We start from the raw sequence: 23,580 nt of genomic DNA, 5'->3' as shown, positions 1-23,580 counted from the left end.
TGTTAAATGTGAATGTTTAGAGAGAGGAGAGACACTCTCTAGTTGGCCATGGTTCCCCTCCCTCTCAATTGCCTGTGTCTCATATTTGCATTATTTTCCTGGTACCTTGTAGATATTTGAGTTCATGACCCTAGAACCAGTCTCACCTACTAGATCAAGATCCCAAAGCTCAAGGGCTAATGTCAATGCCATAGGCCTGTTCTTTGGAAGCCAAATGGAGGGCCTGACTGGTTTTTGTTTTGAACAGTAGCAGAACAATATCACTTGGCCAGGCATCCCTTTTATACCCAGTGGGGAAGCAAATTATCCACACACCTGTCCACCCGCCTCAGGAAAAAGGAAGCTGGTACAAGCTCGGGCTGTGTGAAAAAAAGGACTTTAGTTCGGTTCCTTTCACAGCTGTGACTTTGTGGCTACGAGGAGGTGCTCCAAAGCCAGATGGCCTGGGCTTGAACCCTGGCTCTGCCACTTTATTGGCTGTTTGACCTAGAGCAAGTGATTTTTCTCTGCCACTGTTTTGTCATCAGTAAAATAGAGAAGAGTAGTACCCAGCCTATGAGGTTATTAAGATTAATCGAGAGAATCTATTTAAAACACACTTAGAATAGTGCCGGACATAATAAATATTCCATGTATGTTAATTCTTTTTCTAGACCAGAGATTCTTTAAGCCCACGGACCCCTGAGGAAGTTCTTTGTATGGATTCTAAAAGATCTGTGAATTCCCTGAAGTTGTATGTAAAAATGTGTATGTGTGTGAGAGAGAGAGAGAGAAAGAGAGAGTGTGTGTGTGTGTGTGTTTCCAAAGGTCCACAGATTTCGGTAGATTCTCAAAAGTGCTTCCCCCCCCCCCAAAATAGCATTAAAAGAAGGCTGAGACATTTGTATAAAAGTTATTAAGATGGTTGACCCAAGAGATGTTAAGAAAAATCCTGTGGTCTACCACACAGTGGGATCCAGTGCCACCCCCAAGGATCCTGGGGTGTTTTCTTGCCCTTTGCAAGCACGTATGCCTTCCATATCAATCATGTGCTTTTGTATTTGGGAGGACTTTTACCGTACGCATAAAAATGAGTAAGGAGCCCATTACCTGGACATGTACTTTTTCTTCCTCTTAAAAATAATTTCTCTTAAAAATAATTGCCTGGGTGGCGCAGTGGGTTGGGCCTCTGCCTTCGGCTTGGGTCCTGATCTTAGAGTCCTGGGATCTAGCCCTGCACCGGGATCTCTGCTTAGCGGGGAGCCTGCTTCCTCCTCTCTGTCTCTCTGCCTTCCTCTCTGCTTGCTTGTGATCTCTGTCTGTCAAATGAATAAATAAAATCTTAAAAAATAATCGAATGGTCAGATTTGCTTCTGAGCTCGGGCAGACCTGAAAATGAACTGTTCGGCAGATGAATACAGCAGCACCGAAAGAAAGCCTTCCAGATACAATCGGGGAGTTTTAGGTGGAGTAGGTGAGAGCGTGGTGGGTCATGTTACCAGTTCCCTTTGACCAGCTCCCCGTCCCCCTCACAACAAAGTGTCAGGTGGGTCATGGAGGAGCCAGGATACAAGGCAGAACGTCTGCTTCCAAGCAGAGAAGGGGACCTCCGCCATCATTCCTCTAAGCCACAGTCTTTCAGGTGTCAGACTTTGCTAGACTTGGTTTAGCTTGTTCAGAAAGTCCAGGTCTTTGGCTGGACGTATCCTCCTTAATACTCCTCCCAGCATCCAGCCAACGCAAAATCAAACACACAGACTCATCCTGTTTGTGTTTTTGCCGAGGGCTCAGAATCCTGAGGTTGGAGTTCTTTTGTTCTGTTTCCTCTGCTTTCTCCCTTTCATCTTGTTTGTCCCTGATCTCAACAGGGGGCTTCAGAGAAGGGTTAGAAATTTGCTCCAAGAAACACCAAGAGGATAAGACCCCCTTCTGGTTTGCTCACCCTGAGCTTAAAAGCCTTTATTTCCCTTATCCTGCCCCTCTGTTCTAAATGAGACTTCAAAACAAAAGCCCATCTTTGTTTGGGGTAGCTGTAGTATATAGGCTGGTAACTTTTAAGGGGACCCCAGCTGCTTCAGAGTGCAGAGGAACCTACCAAGTCCAGAGAGCTTTTCTGGCCGCAAGGCTCTTAACTGTAGCCCTTGGGACACCTGGGTGGCTCAGTCAGTTAAACATCTGCCTTCAGCTCAGGTCATGATCCCAGGGTCCTGGGATCGAGCCCCATGTAGGCTCCTCACTCAACGGGGAGTCTGCCTCTCTCTCTCTCTCTCCCTCTGCCCTTCCCCCCACTTCTGTTCTTTCCTTCTCTCTCAAATAAATAAATAAAACCTTAAAAAAAAACTATAGTCCTGGGTCAGAAACACCCTCCCAACAGGGTTTATCTGTAAGGCAGAAATCAGATGTTGACAGAAGCTGTTTCTTGTGCATGCTTTGTTTGAATACAGTCTTGTCAAAGTTCCTTGTTTCCACCTCTAGTGATTTTTTTTTCCTTTTTATTGTCATTAGGATTATTGTCCGGTTCTATTATGACCCTCATGTGTCTTTGGGGGAGAGGGTGTCTAAGGGTTGAGATATTTTCAAACCATCTACTGGGTCATGAAACTAGACATTTGTACCTCCTCTGCAAGTCTCTAGAATGAAATCCAGTCCTGTGGCACTGCGTTAGTAGAAGACAAGTTGGAGTGCGAAGTTCATCCGACTCTAGAGGAAAAACCCAGGAGCCTCTTGTACATCTTGCAGGGAAAAGGGTGGAAAAAGTGAATGGGATAAGAATTGGAGCGTGTCGTAATGAGACACTTCCCTGTCTCCCAAGTCCCCCTGGCTGAATTGGGAGAGCTCTGTTGAGGGAAGTTGTTTCCTAATTCTAACCCCTCAGAACTCTGCCCCCCAGTCTTTCGTGACTGGAAACCCCTTGAGATTTAGCCAGCTGGAATCTCTTGCCAGTGGGGGCCCCCTCTGGGGCTGTTGTGGAACATCGCCTTTGGGGTGACAAGGATATTTCGAGATGTGGAACAAGAATGCTTGATATTTGAACCAGTTACCTAATGGCCCAGTGACCTCTTTGTCAACTGAAATGAAAACTTTGTATTTAACCTAGTTTTAGCTACTCAAATAGCTGGGTGTTAAGGAGTTGGCCCCACCATCTCTTTCCTTCCTTCCCTCTCTCTTTTTCTTTCTCTTTCTCCACCCCCTTCCTTCTCATTCCCTCTTCGCTCTCCTTTGATAGCAGCAAAAGAACACAATACAAGGATGTAACTGGTGGGAAAAGATAGCTATTTCTAGACAGGCCAACCATTTTATCTGGGCTGACATGTAACTGAAAGCATTTATTATTACTATTGTTTACTCCACCACTGTGACAATGTAAAATGCTTTCTTGTAAGAAAATCTGACTCTACTCTGATTTATAAATGTCTCCCTCAAGTGTTTCCTGCAATCATTACCTAGTGGTAAATAAAATGGAGAGGACTTCAAGTATATACCTATATCTAGCTCTATCTCTATATACAGAGTTCTCTCTCTCTCTCTCTTTCTCTCTCTGGAATGGGGAGAGAGAGAACTGTGTTGTCGGTATGTCTACACACGGATGGATGATGTCTGTTCTAGATATAGGTGTGCACGCTGTCGCTGCTGTGTCATATAGTGGAGAAGGAAGATGAGCTGGGGAACAAGGTGTGACTTCACACCCCAAGCCCTGCTACCTCCTAGCTAGCTGTGTGACCTTGGGCAAGTCCCTTAACCTGTCTGAGTCTTAATTTCCTCAGTAGTAATAAATGAAGTTAATTTATTTGAAAAACAGTATTACACACACCAAGAACCACAAGAGAAATATACTCCCTTTGTCTCTTGTCACTTTACTCCATCATTCTTTGGAGAGGAGCAGCATAGCCCCGAATATAGAAGCGACTTGAGTCTTAAAAGGTGATATCTTCTGAGCATCTGAACTTTGAATTATTTCAAAACAGTCACTATTTTGTCACTATGCAGTGTCTGTTGGCAGCCTTCCCGTCTGCGACCACTCAGCTCGGGGGGCATTTTAATCACAGTTCTTGCTGAGAGTTGCTGTTTCCTTTTGGGTCTGTTTCATTCATCTGCTCATTAAATGTCAGTATTTACTGCAGTGAATTAGCCAGTGATGCCACTGCTGTTTTACAAAAGGCCCGATTTTGAAGTTCTCAGGAAAAAACAGTTCAGCAGGTACAGATTCCTCAATCGTCATCATCATTAGTGTCATTGACTAAGGTGTGTAACAAATTTTCAGATTCATAGGACTCAAATTACTGGGAAAGTGGGACTTTCTGGATTTGGCTGCTGCAGGAGCTCATGGCAATGGTTTCCAAATCCGCCTGCAAATCACACTTGTGAGAAACATTCTAAATTGTGAAACACACATGGTGGAAAAGTACATAAAATTAAAATTGTACTGTCTTAACAAAATTCTGTAGGGAGGATACTCGTACAGTCCTTCTCAGTTCAAGAAATAAAATGTGGCCAGGACCCCCACAAGCCTCCTTGTGGGCCACTTCTGGATCACATCTCCTTGCCCCTTGCCCACTGAAGCCACTGTCTTTCTTGATTTTTCTCTCTTCTTTTTTAAAAACAGTTTTACCCCCTACCCATGTATGCATCTCTAAATGGTATAATTTAGTTCTACCTATTTCTAAAACACTTCATATAAATCAAACTATCCAGAACATATTTCTTTTTGTTCTGGCTTCTTTTCCACAGTATTAGGTTTATTCACGTTACTGCGTACTGGTGATGTTTGTTCATTTTCATTCATGTATAGTGGCCCATTGTATGAATCTACCACAGTTTCTTCCTCTGTTCTATTTCAGAAGGATATTTGGGTTGTTTCTAGTTTGGAGCTGTTATGGACAACATTGCTATGAGAAGTTTCTATGTATGCTGGTACATATAAATCTTTTTCCATCTTGATTGGGTTATCTCTCTTTTTCTTACCGACTTCTAGGAGCTTTATGTATGTTGTGGACACAAGCCCCCGTTAGTCATGTGTGCTAAAAATACCTTCCCCCACTTGTGGCTTGCCTTTTTGCTCTCTTCATGCCACCCTTTAAAGAACTTACAAGTTCTTTGTTTTAATGCAATGAAATTTATCAATCTTTTCATTTATAGTTAGTGGCTTTTTTTTCCTTGTGCGTGTTTTGCCCAAGAAATCTTTTTTTCTTTTACCTTGAGATCATCAAGATATTCTGTTATGTCTTCTAAAAGCTTCACTGTTTCACATTTACCTTTCCAGCCCACATGAAAGTGATTTTTGTGTATGGTGTGAGAACAGCCCAACTTCATTTCCCCATACAGACAGCCCGCTATCCCAAATAGCATTTATTGAGAATGCTACTCATGTACTGAAAATCCCCCCTCTGCTTTGAAGTGCCACAGTTGTCATAAATGAAGAATCTGGGTCTGGGTCTATTTCTGGGCTTTCTAGTCTATTTACGGATTTGTCCTTGTGCTAGCCCTATACTGTTTTAATCACTACAGCTTTATAATAAGGTCTGATGTCTGGTAGAGCCAGTCCTCCCACAGTGCTGCCCTTAGAAGTGTCTTCGGTCCTCTTGACCCTTTGCCTTGCCTTATACCATTTAGAAATCAACTTGTCAAGTCAAAACAAACATCTGAAATAAGCCATTGGGATTTTTATCGGGATTAATTGGGTCTTCTTTACTTCCTTTCAATGAGGTATTTATAGTTCTTTCCATCATAGGTCTTGTACAGCTTTTGTTGGATTTCTTCCTGGACACTTGATTTCTAAATGTGACTGTAAATGTTGCCTTTTTAAAAATGGGTTTTCTTATGTTTTTTGCTGGTGTATAGAACACAGTTGTGTGTGTATGTATATTTATTAACTTCCTTGTTAATACTATCAATTCTTACAAATTCTAATAATCAGTCTGTAGATTTTTAAATGTTTTTAAAAAAAATGTATGTGTTTTAGAGAAAGGAGCCAGGGAGAGCAGAGGGAAAGGGGGAGTCATTCTTTAAGCAGACTCCCTGCTGAGCGCAGAGCCTGACAGGAGGCTCAATTCCATGACCCTGAGATCACTGCCTGAGCTGAAACCAAGAGTTGGACACTCAGCTGACTGAGCCACCCAGTACCCTCTGTGGATTCTTTTAGATTTGACCAGGTCACCATCACACCATGTGTGAATAATGACAGATTTGGTGTTTTCCATTCTAATCCTCATACTTTTTTTTTCTTCTTCCTTAGTACACTGGTTAGGACCGCCATCATAGTGTTTTTTGAAAATTAATCTTACTTTTTGGCCAATTTAATAACTAAAATATATTAATTCTGTTAAACAAATGAGCTGCTTTCTAAAACAGGAATATAACATTCAAAATGTAGAAAAAATGAACCTATCAAAAGTCTCTCTCCTACTCCAGACCTTCATGTGATTGTTTATTTTTTTTCTAATTTCAACACTTTAAAAATTATTATTTGTACTGGTACAGACTTATTAAATTCACTTTTTCAATGACCTGTTCAGTGTGTGTCCTCTCGTCTCCTAGAAGTCAGATGCCTTCTTGTACTTGTCATACTGCCAGAACCTAGTTCTGCGTCAGCACGCAGAGCACGTTTGCTAAATGAGTAAGTGAGAATCTGTTTCGTGGATAGCTTGTTAAATTTAAACTGATTTCTCTTAAGAAACTATTCATTTCTTTCCCACAAGATGCTTTTCCCTCAAATTCCACTAGAATTTTTTTAATCAAGAAAGAGGGGAATGTGCCAGCAGCTGCTAGTCTTTCACTGGCTTGTTAAAAATATCAAATCTCTGTCCCTCCCTTTGACCCGCTAAATCGCACACTTGACCCAGTAGAGCTTCACGGTGTCTGTTTTTGAAGCTCTACAGGTGGCTCTGATAATTCAGTTTGGAGACCAGTACAGGATTCATCTGTGCAGAGATTAGTAAGATTGTGGAATCCAGTGATTTTCAATCCTGGCTGCACTTTAATTAAAACCACCCAGGAGCTTTAAAAAAAAAAAATCCTGATGCCTGGCCCTTACCCTGGACAAACGGATCTGAATCTCTGTAAGCGTGGTCCCTGGCAACTGTATGGTGCTTAAAAGTTCCCCAGATGGTGGTGGAGGCTGGGAGAGGGGAGCAGGAGGTAGGATTTACAAAGGAACATGAGGCAGTATTTGGGGGTGACGGATATGTTCATGACCTGGATCGTGGAAATGGTTTCATAGGTGTGCACATAGTTTAAAACTCACTAACCTGTAAACTTGGAGTATGTGCAGCTCATGCATGTCAATTACACATCAGTAAAGCTGTTTAAAGGAAAAGCTCCCCAGGTGATTCTCACAAACAGCAGTGGTCGAGAATCATTGTTTGAACAGAGGGAGCATGCCACTGGAAGGTGGACATTGGATAGACTTTGATCTGCCAACTAGAAGCGACTTCCTCCCCTCTGGACCTCACTTTCATTCTGGTTGGGGGGGTTCAGTTTTTTTCTGGGTACTCTTCCTCTCTGACATTTTGATCCTTCTGCTCAGCCTGGCTCTGTGCGCCAGGCTGTTGTTGCACCTCCTGGCCACACGAGGGGGCTGTGCAGCTGGCTGCCTCTTCCTCTCAACTGAACACTCCTGTGAGGTCAAAAGAGGCTGGTCAGGCATCTGTCTTTCCCTTCTGTCTGTCCTTTGGTGAGCGCGGGTCCCACTTCTGAACCACCATCTTCAGCTGCCCCCACCCAGTGGTCCTGCTGCAGGTGAGCCTTTCTTTTTAAGCAAAGTAAATCCATGAATCTCTGAATGTATAGAACAGCTTTTTTAAAAGATTCCCCAGATTGCTTTGAAAATATCCAGCTCCTGCAAAGCAATTAAAGTGGGATCTAATTGAAGTATATGGAGACAGATCTGCATATGCATGTGTGTGTGTGTGTGTGTGTGTGTGTGTATCAATAAACACATTGACAGTATTACTCTACTGCTTCTAAGAAAATGATCCATTCATACAAAAGGTAGTCATCTGTTTGTTACAGGTGCAATATTGAGATCCTTCAGGCAGTAAACATTGCTTAGGTGAAAAATGGAGTCAAGGTTAGCAAACAAGCCAAGTCTTTTTGCACTGTACATATGATATTAAGTACTTAAATGAGTAAATGTGTGAGACAGAGTGTGTGTGTTTATCTGTGTGTGTGTTTACATATCTTTCAGTGAACAGGTTTGCTAAATATTTTAGAACGGAATCTATTCAGACACTCTGGGCATTAATCTCTATTTTTCTGGGATCTGACAGGGAAAAACATTTTGGATGCCAGTCAGCAGAGACTGACTAGAACTGATGTTACAAAATGATCTAGCTATGTCATAAATGTTGATAAATGCATTTTTTAAAAAATCCAGCTCAGGAATAAAAAAGCAAATGCTTTTCTGAAGTGCAGCAACAGCAGGGAATTATTTTAAAAGGGAAAGACACCCCCCCTTACACAGAATTTTCCAGTACTGTAAAACCTTAACATTGACTAGCTCTGTCTTTTATTTTTCATCTTATTGCATGTTTCTTCCATTTTGATTCCTAAATTTCAGATTATTCTATGAGCCAGTCACAACACCTTGTGGACATACATTTTGTTTAAAATGCCTTGAAAGATGCCTAGATCACAATGCAAAGTGTCCACTGTGCAAAGATGGTCTTGCACAGGTAAGACATTCTTTCTGTCTTGATTGTGTTAGCTTATTTGGAACTGGATACCAAAATGGTGTCCTGTTGGATCCCAAGCCAGTGCACTGTGCTAGGGAAAAATACTCCCTCAGGCCATCTATCTATTTTTCCTGTCTTAGAGCTACCCCTCCGCTCTTCACAAAGTCCTTCAGGAAAATGGGGCAACATCTAGGTTTTTATGAACTGTAAATAGTGAAACTAATTTGTGATGGAACCAAAAGGATTAAATTGAGGACAAACAGGGATCCTGGTGCTAAGCCTATCATGGCACCTGATTCATTGCAATCTTAGGTGAATCCTCTGTCCCCTCTGGGCTTGGACGAGATGAGTGCTGATGTCTTCTCATCATCCTTGTTTATTCTGTGGTTTGAAGGTATCACTCCCATGTCCCCAGAAAAACCTCACAGACCTTCAGTGTAGTCCTTGTTCCATGCCCCCCACCCCCACCCCGTGAGCTGCTGTACTTACTAGCAGATATTTGGCCACTTGAAAAGCTCTGCAGCTTCCAGGTCCTCCGAAAGGAACCACACAGGCAGCCACCATTGTTTTTCAGGTGGACTGGAGGACTTTCCTGTAGCACAGGAACACCTGGGAGCCCATCTTGTTTTCCCTCCCCTGGGGACTTGTGCACGACACATTATAGTCAGTCTTAAAGTTCCTTGACCTTTGTTGTCCCCAAGGAGAGGGCAGAAATGCCAGGCTGTCTCTAGGTGAATGTAGGTCCAGAAAAGTCACCTGCTGAGCTTTCCCAACACCCAAACGTTTGAACAAAGGGAATGGAGTGAAATAATCAACCAGGATAATCCTGGGTGTGTGCTGGCCTGATGGTGGGTGAGGAGCCCATGGTCCTTATACATAACAATACACGTGTGTTGTGGTAACACTACAACATTCATGTAAACAGAAAGAAGAACCTGCTCTTGCTGAGCACCCGGAGAAAACCGCTGTTAACATCTCAGTATGTGCCTTTCCTGGGTTTCTGTTTTAGCATCAGCGGTGGAGTCTGGATTAGCAACCTCCTGAGTCATTGCTTTTCCCCAAAGACTGGGACTGGGCAAAGCAGCTGATCCGCCATTAGGCGGTAGCAGGGGCTGGGAAGGCATCCTAAGAGCAGATGCTGCGGGGTCCCAGACTCAGGGGCTAGAAAATATTCTTGTCTGTCTCTGTGTATTGGCACAGGGGCGCACTTACACTGTGTCCAAGAGCGATAAATATTTTATGCCAATCACGTTCACTGCAGAATAGACACACAGAGCCCATGCTGGGAATGGAAAAAGGGTCTCCAACAAGCAATTTTATACCCAGGAGCTCCCCCTGCTGGGTCTCTATGGGTAGTGTCCGTAGCAAGCAATTCGCAGATGTTTTAACTCTCATTGTCTGGTTCACACAGTTAAATTCCCATTGCTTACGGATCCCTGGATATGTATGGAGTAGGGGTGTTTGCGAGGATAGTAGTGACCAATGGACCTGAGTTTGGCTCTGAAATCATGGTTTATAACATAATTTCAGTGATAACCTAGATGATATATCTAAAAAACAGATTAAAAAAATCACCAGTATTTAGTTGTTGTTTTGTTTTTAGCTAAAGCTGGGCGGGGGGAATATTTAGACTGACAGTATCCAGAAGCCGAGCATTGGGGTGGGGTGCCGTGGATATGGGACAGGTCAGGAAAAGATCAGTGTTTGAAAATGGCTTTTTCATGCCCCAAACATTTTGACCAGACTTTCAGTATATCCCAGATGGAGACCATTTTCATGAGCTTGTAAATGCAGTAGTAACCAGAAAAGGAAAGGGAAAGATTTGCCCTCCCACCTTTTTCACAAGCACATAATCTCAATTTGAGCATTTTAGGGAAGCTATGAGATTTTTAGAACTTCAACACAGGTCTTTTTCCCTTGTTAAAATATTTTTGCCTAATTATAAAAGTAATTAGTCACATGTAATATCCAGAGAATATATGCAGTATGATTTATCACCTGCTAATACATGGGTCCAAATTACTCCGATATGTGGGTCATTCGACTATCCTACTGACAAAAGCAGGCGTGCTTTGTGTTTTTCTGAAGACTGATTAGTATTTCATTGCCCTGTTCCCCCTTTAGTGCTTGGCATCCAGAAAATACAGCAAAAATGTCATAATGGAAGAGCTAATAGCTAAATTCCTTCCAGAAGAACTCAAGGAACGAAGGAGGCTTTATGAAGAAGAAATGGAAGAACTTTCTAAGTATGTATATGCACGTTTTCTCTTTTTTCTTTTTCAGTTTGACCCACAGAGGCTCATAGAACTGAATGTGCACATTTCTACCTAACTTTTCACTTGATGATATCATTTTGGTAGCTTGACATTGGCCTTGGTGAGAGTATCTACACTATAGAAATTGGCAAATGCTGTAAGCCAGAGCTTCCCCCAGAAGCCAGTTGCTCAGCGCTTACCCACGCACCACAGACCATTGACCAGGTCACATCTTGGCACTTGTGCCTGGGTGTTGCTGGTAGGAGGTAGGAGTAAATTTGGAGTAGCTAATCAGGGGAACTCATGGAGTGTACAAAAGACTGCAAATACTTAAGCAGGTTCTGTGAGGTTAAGAACTTTGGTGCCAACCAGACCTGGGTTTGTGACCCAATTCTGCCACAAAGCGAGTACACTTCAGGACCTCAGGCAAGTCCCTTGACCTCTCTGGACCTCAGTTTCCTCATCTGTAGCTTGGGAATAATCCGTTCTTACCTCACGGACTTGCGAAGATTAAATGAGCTAGTGCACAGTAAGTACTTAATTAATGGTAATGGTAATAGTGAGACTGCTGCTTGTTCGGTGCTTCCTCTGCCTGGCCCATGGGGGAGGCAGGGTAAGGAGGCAAGGAAGGAGGGCTCCTCCGCTGGAAGAGCAGCTCACTGGGAAAAAGCGGGAGGCAGTCTCTCCCTTCTGCCTCTTCTACTGCTGCCTCCCGCCTTCCCATCCCCACTGGAATCCTCACAGCATTCTGGGGGCCAGGTGCCTGGTGGCAAAAGGTGCCCCCCTTACAGAGAACACCTCTGAACTGCCACAGCTTCGTTTGAGCGAGCCTCTCACTTCGGATGATATGTTCTCCTGAGAAGCTAGAAATTAAATCCTTGTTTTTCTCCTTGACTTAGAGTAGATCTACTCAGGGCATCTTTATTTCTGATTCTTAAATTTGCCTTGAGTTTCTCTGAGCCCTTATCTCCAATATCACTTAGTGTATTATGAATAAACACTGGGGTATACTAGAGGGATATCTATTTAAAGAAGTCCTAAACTTAATACTGCGGGGATGTGAGCAGATGGTCTTATAGCTATTGATGAGTTCCAGTACTGGATTTACCAGACGAAGAAGAGAACGGTGATGGAGGAGGCGCTGGGCCGGTTGGTGGTTTCCCATCAGGCTGTGCGTCTGCTTCTTCATGGGCACTTGTTGAAGGGCAGACTCCTGGGTCCTAACTCCAGAGCTAATATACCAGTATCTCAGGGGTCCTGCAGCCCACTGTCTGGACCGAGGGCCCCCTGGTGACTGATGCACAGGAGCTTTTGAGCATCACTAGACTAGCACCTTACCTCTCTGCTACTCCCTTGTCCTTCTGGCTGGGTCTGCCCAGCAGGTCTCCTGGGGGCTTTGTAAATTTGAGATGCTGATGGAGACCTTGCAGAGATTTTCCCACCATCCCCCTGGAGGGCTGGGTCCACTTTTACCACCAGCACGACATCTGAAGAGATTGTTTTGAGTAGAGAGCATTAAAAAAAAAAAAAAAGATTGAGGAATAGCTATCACCCACCATGTGAAGGTACTAGAGGACGTCTTTAGGCAAATTAGAACGTATAGAATATCGGTTTCAATTTCTCAGTGCTTAGGCTAACCTCTGCACCAGGTAACGGGACTCAGCCCGTAGTGTCCGTGGCATCTCAGGATTTTTTTTTTTTTAATTAGCCATCGAAATTTGAGGTCTCCTTGCCTTCCTGTGGGGGAACCACAAGGGGACGTTTGATCAACTTTTCTGTGTTCTGCTACATTGCTTTGAGACATCCACATCATTTGCTCTTCCTGACAGCTTAAATAAGAACGTGCCTATTTTCGTGTGTACTATGGCCTATCCCACCGTTCCTTGTCCCCTGCACATCTTCGAGCCTTGTTACCGCCTGATGATTCGTAGATGCATTGAGACAGGCACAAGGCAGTTCGGCATGTGCCTTGGAGATCCCGTCAAAGGGTAAGTGGAGAACTATGGAGGGTGAAGGGAGGCTTGGCTGGAGAGGGATTTGGGTTGACTTTGGGGCGCTCCCAGAAGACGGGAGCTCCCGAGATTTAGTCAGTCCGTGACCGTGAGTGTTCATAGAGACCATGGTCTCCCTGGCCCCTAGCCTACCATGTAATAGGCTGCCTATATAAAGGAACCCCAGGATTAATCTGTTAAACGAGTGGCATTTACTCTACAGTTTGTTTCACTGGAAGACTGTGGACCTGGGAGTCACACTGCCTGGCTTTACATTCTGGCTCCAGCCTGAGCAAGTTTGACTTTGGACGAGTTACTTCTGTGACTCAGTGTCCTTATCTGCAGAGTGGGCACAATAGTGCCTACCTCACTGGGCTTGTAGGGAGGGTTGGCGAGTTAACGCGCATAAAACACTGAGCACAGTACCTAATACAGAGTGTATGCTCCATACACGAGAGCAGTTAGGTTATCACATAAACATTTTTCTTTGCACAGACACTGCCTGTTGTGTAGTTGCCGCCGTGGACCCCAGCACAGGCAAATAGGCAGAAGTCCCTCGAGGCACAGCCTGGGATTACAGAAATGGTTCAGGGCCAGGGCACAGAAATGACTCAAGGATTTACGTCTGTACTCATACCCTATTAAGCAGGTTCGCGGAATATGGCTGCATCCTGGAGATCAGAAATGTGCAGTTCTTTGCTGACGGCCGCTCAGTGGTGGACAGCATAGGCAAGAGGCGCTTCCGGGTCCTCCATCAGGGCCACCGAGATGGCTACAATACAGCTGACATTGAATACATTGAAGACCAAAAGGTGAGGACGGCCAGTGCCACGAATCCCAAGGCCAGGCTATCCCTGTAGCTTGGCCCACAAAGATGTTTGCAAAAGAATTTCTCAGCGCTGTTGGGGGCCTTGGGATTTCTCACCAAATTGTTATGGTGACACTGAATGCTGCTGGATTGCTGTTTGGCTGTAGAATGGCACCAGGAGCGCTCCATGTCCTGGCTTTCTCTGCCTAGCTGCTGAGTCCTATTCATGCGTGAGAAATGGCAAGCCAGACCAACCACGCAGAGGCCCTTTCAGCCTAGGAGTCAGGTCTCTGCCACAGATGTCAAGGGGAAGATAAGGAACAATAGCTACACTTGTGCATTTTATGTATCAATTTATTTATATTTTCCAACTTTGTCTTTTGAGATAATTATAGATTCACATGTATGTTTGTATTTTTTTTAAATATTTTATTTATTTATTTGACAGCTCAAGCAGGGGAATGGCAGACTGAGGGAAAGGGAGAAGCAGGCTCAGGGAGCCTGATAATGGGGCCTGATCCCTGGTAGCTGGGATCATGACCTGAACTGAAGCAGATGCTTAACCCACTGAGCTACTCAGGTGCCCCCGTACATTTGTATTTTTAAACGTGCAGCCTGCTTAACAGTTCTTCCCTAAAACCCATCGTACCATAAAGCAGAAAAATAACATGTCCAGTTAATCTTTGGTGTTCTGGACTAATGGGTAGAAGAAAAGGTAAATAATTCCACGTTCATTTATGTTTACATTCACTACATGGTACAAGATTAGTAAATGTTTGATTGGTGAATGAATGTATTTGACATGCAAAATAGAGTTACACAGTGAGACACAGACATACTCAGGTCTCTTTTGCCAGTGCGCAATGGGAAACCAGATATAAAACATGAAAAGGAGAGAGGCGTAAAGCAGTGTAAGCTAGTTGGACAGCATGCCTCCACTCAAGCCAGTGCGCCCCTCTGGTTTCCTACCTGTCTTGCTGTTTCAGCTAATTTACCCAGAGGAGACTTTATTCTTCCTCCTGCCCCTCAACAAGTTATGCACAGCCCATCCTCTGGCAGAGGAGACGTTCACATACCACACTGGAGAAGGCCGGGTGGGCAAGCCTTCCTAGGGGGGCAGGCTGGATGCCCAAGGGAGTCTGTGTCAGCAGCAGCCTTGGGAGTGGTGGAGAAGGTACAGAGTGCTTCATTTCCACTTTGGTACTTTCAGGTTCAAGGAGACGATTATGCTGAGCTCATGGGATTGCATAATTGTGTCTATGAGCAAGCGTCATCGTGGTTTCATTCGCTCAAATCATCTCTGAAGAATCGGATAATCAGTCACTTTGGTCCCATGCCAGAGAAAGATGCTGATCCCCAGGTACATGAATATGTCTTTTTGTAATGGACTGCCCCCACTGGATGAGAGAGCCTAGGGTTTGGGATCAGGTGGGTGCACGGTTGCCATTTGGCAGACCAGGAACAGAGAGGAAGATGGATCCCGAGTCAGAATTGGAGCAGTAAAGTAAAGCAGTAGGAACTTGGATCCAAGACAGGTTTTCAGAGATAAGTCAGGTGAGAGTTTGAGAACACAAACACCATCAACAGAAGAACTTTGAGTGAGGGTCCAGAGTCACACCACAGTAATATGTGGGAGTGACAAGATTCACGCAAAGGCCAGGCTTAAGAGAAGGGTATCCTGGGAGCTGAGACCAAAGGTTTCCAGTTCTGGGGAGCCCCAAACTCTCTTCCCCATTGCTGTAGCAGGGAGTTGGGACCAGCTAACTTACAGGATTCGAACTGCAAACCCCGGAATCTTCTCACACCTGGGTCCCTCTCTCCTTAGCCTCGTATGTCTAGACCCTTGTCATTGTTCTCATCAGGGGTGAGCAGGTCCTGAGCAAACAGACCCAATCTTTAAATCTACCCTTGGCTGAATTATACTAGAAAGTAGTTCATTAGGTTCTACTGGATTAGTCTGTTTCCTGGGGAGACAGGTCCACTTGAGAGATCAAGCTGCAGATCAGAAGCTTTTCAGGAAATTGGAGATAGTTAAGTTTCTCTAAGCTTTGTTTGCCTGGTATAAATCAGACAATACTCTCTCTCTAAGACCAGGTTGGAGATAAGCTAGTTAAATATTTGCCCACGATCACCTCTCCCACATTCTGAGCTGGCTCCCTACATCATCACTTCCATGACTTCCTTGATTCTTTGCTTTCACTCTGTCACAGTAGTGAGTTGGAATATGTATGTTCTGATTTCCCTGCCAAGAGACTGGTCCTTACCACTCTAGCTGTGTGACCTTGGATAAGTCCCTTCTCCTCTCTCAACCTTTCTCCCAGCTCTGAAATGAGGGAGGTGGGAGAGGAGGTCTTCCAAGTCCCCTCTTCTTCTTGCATCTGGGGCTGTAAAACACCGGTCTGTTCCCTAATGGACTGAAATGTCTCACTTTCTCCAGACCACAAACGTGCCTCTTTCCCACCTACCCCCCATGCAAAGGCATGAATGTTGAAGGGAGAAAGTCCAGTCAGTGCTTCCCAGTGACCCAGCTCCTGGCTCTGGGCCACTGTGACTCAGAACTACGTCAGAGCTATGAGCAAGCTCATGATCAAGTGTAACGTTCCCCTTCACCTTTTGGAAAGCATTCTTCCTCAGTCAGGCAGAAGGTAGCAATCAGCAATGACACAGCATCTTCCTCAAGAAAAAACACAGAAGCCAGAGAGTGATTCATAAGGGCTCGATGACACAGAAAGCTGAAATCTTGGGCTCATTTCCTTTCTTATTAGAACCATTATCATATTGCTTTGGCAGCAGCAAAAAAATTATAATAATAATTTAAAAAATCATCCAGTTTGATCCAGCCAGTGTTGCAGCCCCAGAGGTCCCATTAATAAGAATTTTCTAAGCTTTGGGAGGAGATTTCTCAGAAATCTCAGAAATAGCTGCAAGTATTAACATCACCTTAAATGTCTTTGTTAATGGCCCTGGGAAAGATAGTTTAGAATATGTCAATTTCATATCCAGAACTAATAATAGGAGGGAGAGCCTGTTACAGCTCACAGTGAGGGGCAAAGAAGAATTCAGAAGCTACAGGCACAGAGAAGCCAAGAAGGCAGCAAGGTTTGGGGAGAATCAGGTGAACCAATTTGGAGGCAAATATGTAGGTGGTCTGACCAGAGTGGGGTTCTGTATAGTCCTAAACCCATCTTCTGGAAGTTGCGAGTCGAGAGCTCATTTCAGGCTTCACAGGAAATAAGTCACCAGTGTCTAAAACGTGTACCTGAGACGCTGCTGACAAACTGAATTTCGGTAAAGGACTCATGTGGGGTGGGAAGGGTCGTTATTAAAAAAGAAACCTGGGGACCGAATACATTTCTAATGTGAATGTGTTTTCTAACTGGAAATTTTGCAGAGTGGGATTGCTGTGCTTTGGGGCTGTGGATCATAGGCTTTGGTTTCAGAGGAGAAGCTAGCTGTGGCCTTGTAGAGTGACATGGCATGTGGGAACTATATTGCCTTCAGCCAGGAGCAGGGAAATAAAGGGAGTTAAGAGACATGCCGAGCCCAAGGGATCATGGGAATTGAAGGCCCACAGGTGGTGGGTGTCAGTCCAAAGAACCTAAACAGAATCTTTGAAATGGAACAGACTGAGTGGTAGATATTCTAGCTCACAGAATCATACTGGCTGGGAGGTATAGGGTATCTGTTAGGATATTGATTTGTTTGCTTTAACAACTACTAAAAATAACCGTGGCTTGAACCAGATAGAGAGCTAGGGCAGCTCTGTTCCATGAGATCATTCAGAGATCCAGTGTCCTACATCGCAGATCTCTACCATCCTCAGAATGTTGCCCCGTCTTTCTGATAGAAGAAGGCTGGTCGTCACCATGTTCACGCTCTGGCCGGGAGCTGGGGGGAGAGAAAGAGTAAGGTGGCGGGCCCAGGACCTGTTCCCGGCGCATGATCCAGGAGTTACACATAGAACTTCTGTTTACATCTCATTAGCCAGAACCTGGTCTTGTGGCCTCCCCTGGCTCAAGGCAGCCTTTGTTTTCTGGGTGGCTACACACCCAGCTCGGATAAGGGGACGTAGACCTGGGCGTGATCAGCAGGGTCTGCCGTACACAGAAGCAGTTCGTCCTGCGACGTTTACCGTGCGGTGTGGGAAACCTGCAGACTGAGCTCACTTCTGTGAAAATGGGATGAACCCATGTGTTTCTCTGTTGTAGGTTAACCCAAATGGCCCAGCCTGGTGCTGGTGGACGTTAGCGGTTCTCCCACTGGAAAGCCGAGCTCAGCTCCCATTCCTAGCTATGAGGTCCTTAAAGGATAGACTGAACGGCATTCGGCGAGTCCTGGCCTTTATATCCCGAAACCAAAACTAGTGAGAGTGGATTGCTGAAGAGGAAGGCCCACCCTCCCCACCGCCCTTGGGGGAGTCATCTTGTAAATATATCTAATTGCAATAACATCTTAACAGAAGGAAGTATCAAACAGGCATTTCCTTGCTGTTGGTCACAGAGAGAAAATGTGTAGAAAGACCAAAAGCATGGGACCTGTTTGAAACTTTCTGTCTTAAGATGCTTCTTGACATGCTGCACAACGACATGCTCAGCAGAGGTGTTTAAAAGCCCAGAAGAAAAAAATTCCTTTGATTTCGACATAAACTTTTCCGAAAGTTTAAAGTGGTTTTGCTTTAATTTTCTTTCTTGCATAGTTAAGTGTGTGGTTGAAATGTGACACACAGATACTAATAACGTCGTGTTATTTCACTGACTTGAGTTCTCATTCCACATGGTTCAGGGTTTATACAGCATTGTGTAAAATAAGGTTCATCGTTCTATCCGTTTTAATAATTTATTTTTTGCACTACAGTATCCTTTTTTCTACATGTGTGTTTGTGACTATTTAAGTGTACGTTACTGAGAAGCCAGTTACTTTATTTATTAACGTGGTTTACCGTGTACCAAGGGGGAAATAACAGTACTAGAAATGTGCCATTTTTGCTTTTATCACATGTAACTGTGATTCTTAAACCAGTTCTCGAACGATTTCCGGATCTACCCCATTGGAAGGTTAGAGGAAGTTCAGGGTCACATAGAGATTACTGATCTTCGCAGGTTCCATTTGGCTTTCAGTTTGGGTTCAACAATATAAGATACACAAGGGATTTGGCATACATTATGGAATAAGCCAGGGTGAGGTAAAATAATCCATTCTCTCTGTGTTATATGGAGTAGGGCTGAAGGAATGACTTTCTTTCAACTAAGAGATGAATCTGAGGGGTGTCTTTCAGAACAATCTGTTGTAGGCATTTATCTCAACAATCTAATTACAGTGTACCTCATGTCTCCCCAGTGCAGTTAGGAGTGGGATTCTGAGGCAGGATGATTTTTAACCCTTCAGAGGGAATGATTTTCAGTCTGGCACATCATAGCCTCCATACCCCACCTCTTCTCAGGGTTCTGGGGATCACGACCTGGCTAGCACTCGTGCAAACACATGAAGAAGAGCTCTTTGTTATTAAAATGCAATGAAGCCAGTAGAAAAGGTAGAAACCCTTAAAAAAAAAAACAGAAAAACTATCTTTTCGGTTTGTAAAACTCTTTAAAGGAAATAGTGAATCCATGATTTTATCTAAGCACTGCCTTCCCTCCCAAACGCTATAGGCCAAAGATAGAGGTACAGCTGAAGGATAATGGGTAAGAAGGTAAGAGGGAGGTCTTGTTTAGCCCGCTTAGTGCTAGTGTGATTCCTTTAGTGCCGGGAGGACCTGAAAAATGCCCTGAGGATGGCGTGTCACAATGACAATGGGGTGAAGAGATTAGGGCAGGCAAAAAGTGAGTCCCACCATTCACACTGTCGTGCGCATTATCACCCGATGTGATGCCTGGCGGTCCCTCCACCCCTCTGAGGAGGGCTTAGTGCCTCAAGGAACCGTTCTGGCTTCTTTCATCACCACCTTCGTCCAGAAACAGAGAAGGGAGAATGAGATGATCCAAGGCAACAGAACAGAGATTCACATAAGCAGAAACTCAAGGATCTTTTCTGCACTTGCCAAATGGATGCTATATTGTCAGAGTGCTATGTTACCAGGCATGATGTTTGCGGCCAGACCAGGCTAGTGAAAAATGGAAGTATAGGCGTGGTTACTGCCCAGGCAAATTCTGCAGGGCTCAGGGAGCGGGAAATTAAAGTCTCCCCCTCCCACTTGGTGCCCAGCCACGAGGTCGTAGCATTAGGACTCTAGTGAAATATTTTCCCATCATCTAGTGCAAATGCAGCAAAGAAAATGTCATAAGCATCTCCCCTTGGTAGATGTTTTTGTTTTATGATTTAACACTTTCTGGGGCCCAAGGTCCTTATCTAGGAATTGGCAGTGTTCAGTGCCACATATACAGTTGTTATGAATGTTATATAAGGTAGTATTTATGTAAATCACTTAGCAGAGTGCCTAGCGCCTAGGAGAGGTTCGAAAAATAATAGTTTTGATTAGGTTATTCATAGTTATAGAATATCATCAGGGGCCCATGTTTGCATAAAACACTGTCTTTACACACAGGACCCATATCTACTCCTTGAAACGTAGTTGGGGGGATCCGCACCACTGATTCTTGGACTATAACTTGATGCTTTACAGTTAATTCCTTTTGGAGACAAGTCTGTTTGGGAAAATGAAAAGGCTAGGGAACAAATGAGGGTTAGAGACAAGGGAGACTTCTAGGCAAGATCATTTTTCCTTATTTCAATAGGACTAAAAAGTAGTGCTCTTTGGAGGTCTAGAATTTCTGATATAATGGAAGTCTTAAGTTCTAGCTCCATTTCAATAACCAGCTCATCATTTGCTCTTCAAAGAGTATTAAAAATCTTGGCCATGCCAGAGTGAACGAGTTTTACAATCTGACTTTTGTGCTTATTAATTCATGGGATTTCTTTATGCTGCTGCCACAGAAGTTTATTGTGAACCTAGTAAGTACTGGCCACCGAGCCACGTGCTTCCAGGTTCATTCCACGAACATACACAAGTTTGTGGAATCGTTTCTTTTCCACATCAGCCCTGTGAGATCAGTTATCATCCCCACATTACAGATGAGAAGGCTGGGGCCCTGCAATGTTTAACATTTTGCCCAGATAACACAGCCAGTTAATAGCCAAGCTTGATTTTGAACCCCTTACTTCGCAGATTTTTAACACTTTGGACAGTTTCTGTTACACATAATTTTATTAGATAGTCAAGGTAACCAAGTCACAAAAGTGTACCTCAGAAGCTCATGATTCAAATGGCAGTTGGGGGTTAAGTAAAATGCAGTTACCTCATACATCATAATCTAAGTAAAAAGGAAAGTTTTTTTTTTTTTTAAGTAAAATTCTACAGTATAGAATATTTTCTGTTGATAAATGAGAACCTAACTCCAACAAATAGATCTTGGCTGGGCAGAATTGCACTGTACTCTCGATAGCCTAAAAACACATTTGAGTTGTTTTCTAGCAAGCTTTTGTGTCAGCAGTGGTTGGAGGCCAGATGCAAGGCTGATGAGCCTTGGCTTTCTTTGGGATGTACTTGAATGGGGTAGTCAGCTGAACATGACCATTTTCACCACTTATAAACTGATTTTGCTGCCAAGCTTGGGTATGAAGATTGTACAGAGAAAAGACATAAGGCTAAATCTAGGCCAGAAGTACAAGACTTCCCCCTTGGTAGACTGTGCCATTTATTTGGATAATTTTCTTGTTTTAACCTAGATTATACCTAGATTATTTTCTGTGTGTATATATATGTGTGTATATATGTATATATGTGTGCATATATATATATATTAGGTACCAAGCAGATACAATGCCTTTCTGCTTTGTACTGTACTACTGCTGCTAGCTAATACCCAGCAAAATGTAGAAAATGAAAAATGTTAAACTAATTTTCTGTAGACAACTTGGAGAAAAGGGCACCTGCCCCTGACTTAATGGGGCCGAGAGACCTGACTATTTTGAGAATTTGCCTTTTCTGAAGGCTGACTGCATCTAGCCCCATGGCATTTCTAGCTCTGCCTCTGGGGCTGGCCTGGGCTCAGATAATCCCCTGTGACTGGCCGTCAGAGCCGTGGAGCTCCTGAGGCTGGTTCACAGCACCCAGAGGTCTCTTACTGTCAAACATTGCATGCTGTGGATAGACCAGAATCCATCAGGGACTGTGCTCCCCAGCCAACTCCATTTCCAGGTTGGGAGCTTCATTCAAGGACTCAGAACTTGAGTTCCCAACATGTTGACTTTGCATCCGTTTCTGTTTATCGAGGCAAAATCGTAGCAGAGGCATATAAGGATGCAAATGGAAGGCAGCCCAGATAATGGAAAAGGACAGATTTTCAGCCCATCTGGGGCTTGAGGAGTGAGGTTTTGATTTAAGATTGAAAGCAGTTCTGCAAAGCAGGCCAGCTGCATGGGCTACAGTGTGTGCCCCTTCTTTCTGAGTGCAGAGGGAGACAAGGAAAAGGAGTCACGTACAATGTACGCATTCAGTTCCTCTTAGAACGATAGCTCCCACTGTTCAACTGTTTTATAATCCTGGTGATACACATCCAGAGGTGAAATGAAGTTGTTCTCACTTACAAGTGGTTATTTTTCAATGCGCTAAGTTAACCTTGAGAGAGAAGTGCCTGTAATCTCCGTTCCTGGTGTCCTTCTAAAGCTTTTGCTTCACGACTCTGTAGCTGTTTAAAAATTTGTCGCAGCAAATGTGATTAACAGAAGTTTACAAAGCAACACGGTAGCTTGTGCGTCATGTTAAAAATCGCCTGTTTCTCTATTGTCAAAGCAACAACAATAAACAGCAAAATAAAAGGAGCGCAAATAGGCCAATGTGGCATCATAGGCTTATCTTAGATACACTAGCTCCATCTTTTCAGGCCGCGCTCAGTCCTGCCAGGATTAAAATCTCAAGCAGGCCGTGCAAACAGTGGCAAATGTGTGGGTGTGCTTGTTAGCCCGCTTGTTTGTTCAGCAGCCATTTTACTTTCCCGCTGTAATGAACTGGAAGGGAAATTAAGATAATGCTTCCTCCCCACCCCCTTGTTGTTATTCAACTACCTCTATATGCTTGGTTTCTCCTTATGGATTTCTTTCTTCCAAATCTGTACAAAATGCTGTTTCAACTCTTCTATGTTGTAATAACAATGTGATTGATGTAGACTTTTGCTGTGAAAGATGTTCATGCATTAAAAAATGTTTCCTATCGTTTCACTTTCTATCTAACAAAGCTCAACCCATAACTTTTGGGCAGGAATTGCCTAAATAAGTCATCATTTTGTTGGAAGCCGAATAGAAGGGAAAGCTATTGGACCATCTATTCTGTTCTTGTTCCTGTTGCTTGAAATACATTTGATCAGAAGATCTTTCAAGGAAGTAGATTTTCACTCAAACAGTAAGCTCTCACGCATCTGACAGTGAGGCCGGCGTGAGCTAGTTAATGTGATGTGTTCTGAAAACCTGGCCATAAACTGTCTTTCAAAAATGCAAAAATTGTTTAAAAAAATCTTGTTATTTAAAGACTTATGTTGAGTGTTTTGCCAATAACCCACCCTTAGTTTGTTTGCAGATCCGTTCATCTGTTGGGTTTGCTTCAAACAGAATACACTACTTACCATTTTCTTTGCCAAAATAAAATGTTTGTGAAAAGCAAGTTATGTGTTTTTATTTGCGTCAGACTGTTTCTCCACGATAGGCTAAAGCTAAGGCCCAAAGCGTGAACCCTTTGATGGGAAAACTGGTAAAACTGGGACAGTGGGCAATACTGACCGAGCTAGGTTCGGCAAGTGCGACTCAGCAACATCTTTTCAGTACCAGTTTTAAGTCTCCTGCCACGGAAGACTTTATGCAGGGTCTGTTTCCCTCCGGCAAACAAAATA

At 43.8% G+C, this 23,580-nt stretch overlaps 1 protein-coding gene across 6 annotated transcripts in view; it reads left to right on the top strand.

Annotated features, from left to right (window-relative positions):
* Nucleotides 1–23,354, top strand: part of LONRF3 (LON peptidase N-terminal domain and ring finger 3) — a 39,003-nt gene extending 15,649 nt beyond the window's left edge. For 3 of the 6 annotated variants that reach the window (XM_082716293.1, XM_082716297.1, XM_082716295.1), the window contains 6 exons: nucleotides 8,534–8,648; nucleotides 10,773–10,894; nucleotides 12,733–12,891; nucleotides 13,544–13,706; nucleotides 14,913–15,062; nucleotides 17,911–23,354. In XM_082716293.1, the coding sequence (XP_082572419.1) occupies nucleotides 8,534–8,648; nucleotides 10,773–10,894; nucleotides 12,733–12,891; nucleotides 13,544–13,706; nucleotides 14,913–15,062; nucleotides 17,911–18,066 (865 nt within the window). In that variant the 3' untranslated portion in view covers nucleotides 18,067–23,354. Of the gene's footprint in view, nucleotides 1–8,533; nucleotides 8,649–10,772; nucleotides 10,895–12,732; nucleotides 12,892–13,540; nucleotides 13,707–14,912; nucleotides 15,063–17,910 lie in introns of all 6 variants that reach the window. The other 3 variants (XM_082716292.1, XM_082716296.1, XM_082716294.1) reach the window with 1 other exon arrangement.
* The last annotated feature ends 226 nt before the right edge of the window (nucleotides 23,355–23,580 follow it).

Source organism: Mustela nivalis (genome assembly GCF_964662115.1).
Source record: "Mustela nivalis genome assembly, chromosome: X".
Lineage (NCBI taxonomy): Eukaryota > Metazoa > Chordata > Mammalia > Carnivora > Mustelidae > Mustela > Mustela nivalis.
The sequence above is the reverse complement of the archived record's forward strand: the minus strand, read 5'-3'. Positions and strand labels throughout refer to the sequence as shown.